This window comes from Hippocampus comes, unplaced genomic scaffold, assembly GCF_001891065.2.
Source record: "Hippocampus comes isolate QL1 unplaced genomic scaffold, H_comes_QL1_v1.1 C17043207, whole genome shotgun sequence".
Lineage (NCBI taxonomy): Eukaryota > Metazoa > Chordata > Actinopteri > Syngnathiformes > Syngnathidae > Hippocampus > Hippocampus comes.
Genome location: NW_017841982.1, coordinates 563 through 2,300, shown reverse-complemented (window position 1 = coordinate 2,300; position 1,738 = coordinate 563). Strand labels below are relative to the sequence as shown.

The window sequence follows — 1,738 nt, the reverse complement described above, 5'->3', positions numbered from 1 at the left end:
GGTCAGATACGTTGAGAACTGCAAAGTTGCGGCGGTCAAAACCTCACCTGTGTAATTCGGGATGGGAACTTTAAACGGCTTGGAGAGGATCCGACGAATAAATTCCTCCTGCGGGTTAGAAGATTTCCATCAGGTGACGAGACAGTTCGACTCCAAGCCCCTGCTCCAGTAAATGCCACGCCTTCACGCGCGCTCACATGTTTGCTGCCGTCGGGGCACACGGGACGAGCGTTGAGCTGCGTCAGCGGCCTCCTGAATGTCGACATGGGACTCGGTCGTATCTGCGCTTCGGCCCTTTTACTTCTTTTTCTCCCCTGTGGACAGCAACATAGCACACCGGTCAATCACAACTTTCACTCGGCGCAGACACGCCTTTACCGAACATTAAAAGCAACACACATATCATGTCAGTAACAAGGCACCCTCGCAGAAAATGTGAGAAGACACCGATCACAGAAAAATGAGTTAAGTTTGCTGTATGCTTTGAATGGGGAAAAAAATGCTTGACTGCTTGGAACGAGGTTGAAGTAAATTGAGGCGCTTCATTTAGGGAAAAGCAGTGCTTTTCCGCCATCTTGTGGCAACTCTATGTAATTATAAACCTTTGAAAAGAATTGCATTTTATATTAAAATAGGTGTAATAGGACAATTTGCTTGAAATTATGTCCCGTTTTTCAATAAAGGGATATATATATTTTTTTAAAACCGTTCATTTCAACGTGATTCATCAGTTAATCACAAAAAAAAGGAACGAAAGTGTGGCAGTCTTGCAACGTTGCTGTTACTGGCGACAACAAGCTCACTGACCGCCGCACACGTCCACTCTTCGTCCTCCTCATCGTCGGCTTGCTTCCGTTTAGCGACCTGACTGGGAGCCAAACTTCTTCTCTGAGTGGCGACGAGACAAGATGCAAAACTTAACATGTCAATTTAGTGGAGACTTTAAAGGTACAATCATTCATCTGCTTTGTTACAACTTACCATGTTTGCTCTTGTTATGTCGCCGTCGCCGCTTTTCGGCTCTAAACTAGTCCGCTAGCATCCTTACCAGCGCATGGATGGGTCTCCGATGAGACTCTTTGACCCCCGCCCCCCAAACCGACGCGTGACTTGACTTTGGAAATACTGTAATTTCACACTTTACAGATATTCGCAGGTAACTCCCGAAACAAATGACAGCCCGTGAATGCGACGCTGTCTCTCAAACTGCGCGCTAAACAACTACGGCAAGTGCGAAGGCGCAAACATTCTTGCCAAATTGGTTAATTTTTTTTTAAAAAACAACACTCACTTCATTACTCAATTATTAGCGCTGTTATATTTTTAATGCAGACAACGAAGCTGTCTTAATTTAGTTTTCGCCACAAGCGAATCCTTTTAATCACTTTGTAGTTAATGGTTCATCCCGGTAACACCCCCTTACCAAAATCAAAATGGCACATCCGTCCTTGGTCTGACATAATCACTGAACGAGTAAATAGGAACAAACAATAAAATACGTGGCGTATTTCTTATCATTCTTCCACCTTCATGGTAAATTAGTGGCTATTATCAAATCAATATTTTATTTAAACTTTCATTTTCAACACAAACCTGAGCAGGCGTTTTTTTTAGTTTGTCCACTAGATGTCAGTATTGTCCATTATTTAAGTTTACACAAACTTTCAGTCATTTGATCTTTTAATAAGAAATATCCAGCGAATAATACTAAACGGAGAAAAATGTAGCGCAGGGTTCA

General features: G+C 42.8%; 1 protein-coding gene across 1 annotated transcript; it reads right to left on the bottom strand.

The window, feature by feature from the left end:
• Positions 1-47: 47 nt before the first annotated feature.
• Positions 48-1,231, bottom strand: LOC109509812 (DNA repair and recombination protein RAD54-like; the record flags this gene model as incomplete). Its single annotated transcript, XM_019859666.1, has 4 exons — positions 982-1,231; positions 808-888; positions 198-314; positions 48-108 (listed from the first exon to the last, which is right to left on the bottom strand). Coding segments are annotated over exons 1-4 (262 nt in total), but the record flags the coding sequence as incomplete, so codon positions are not given.
• Positions 1,232-1,738: the final 507 nt, after the last annotated feature.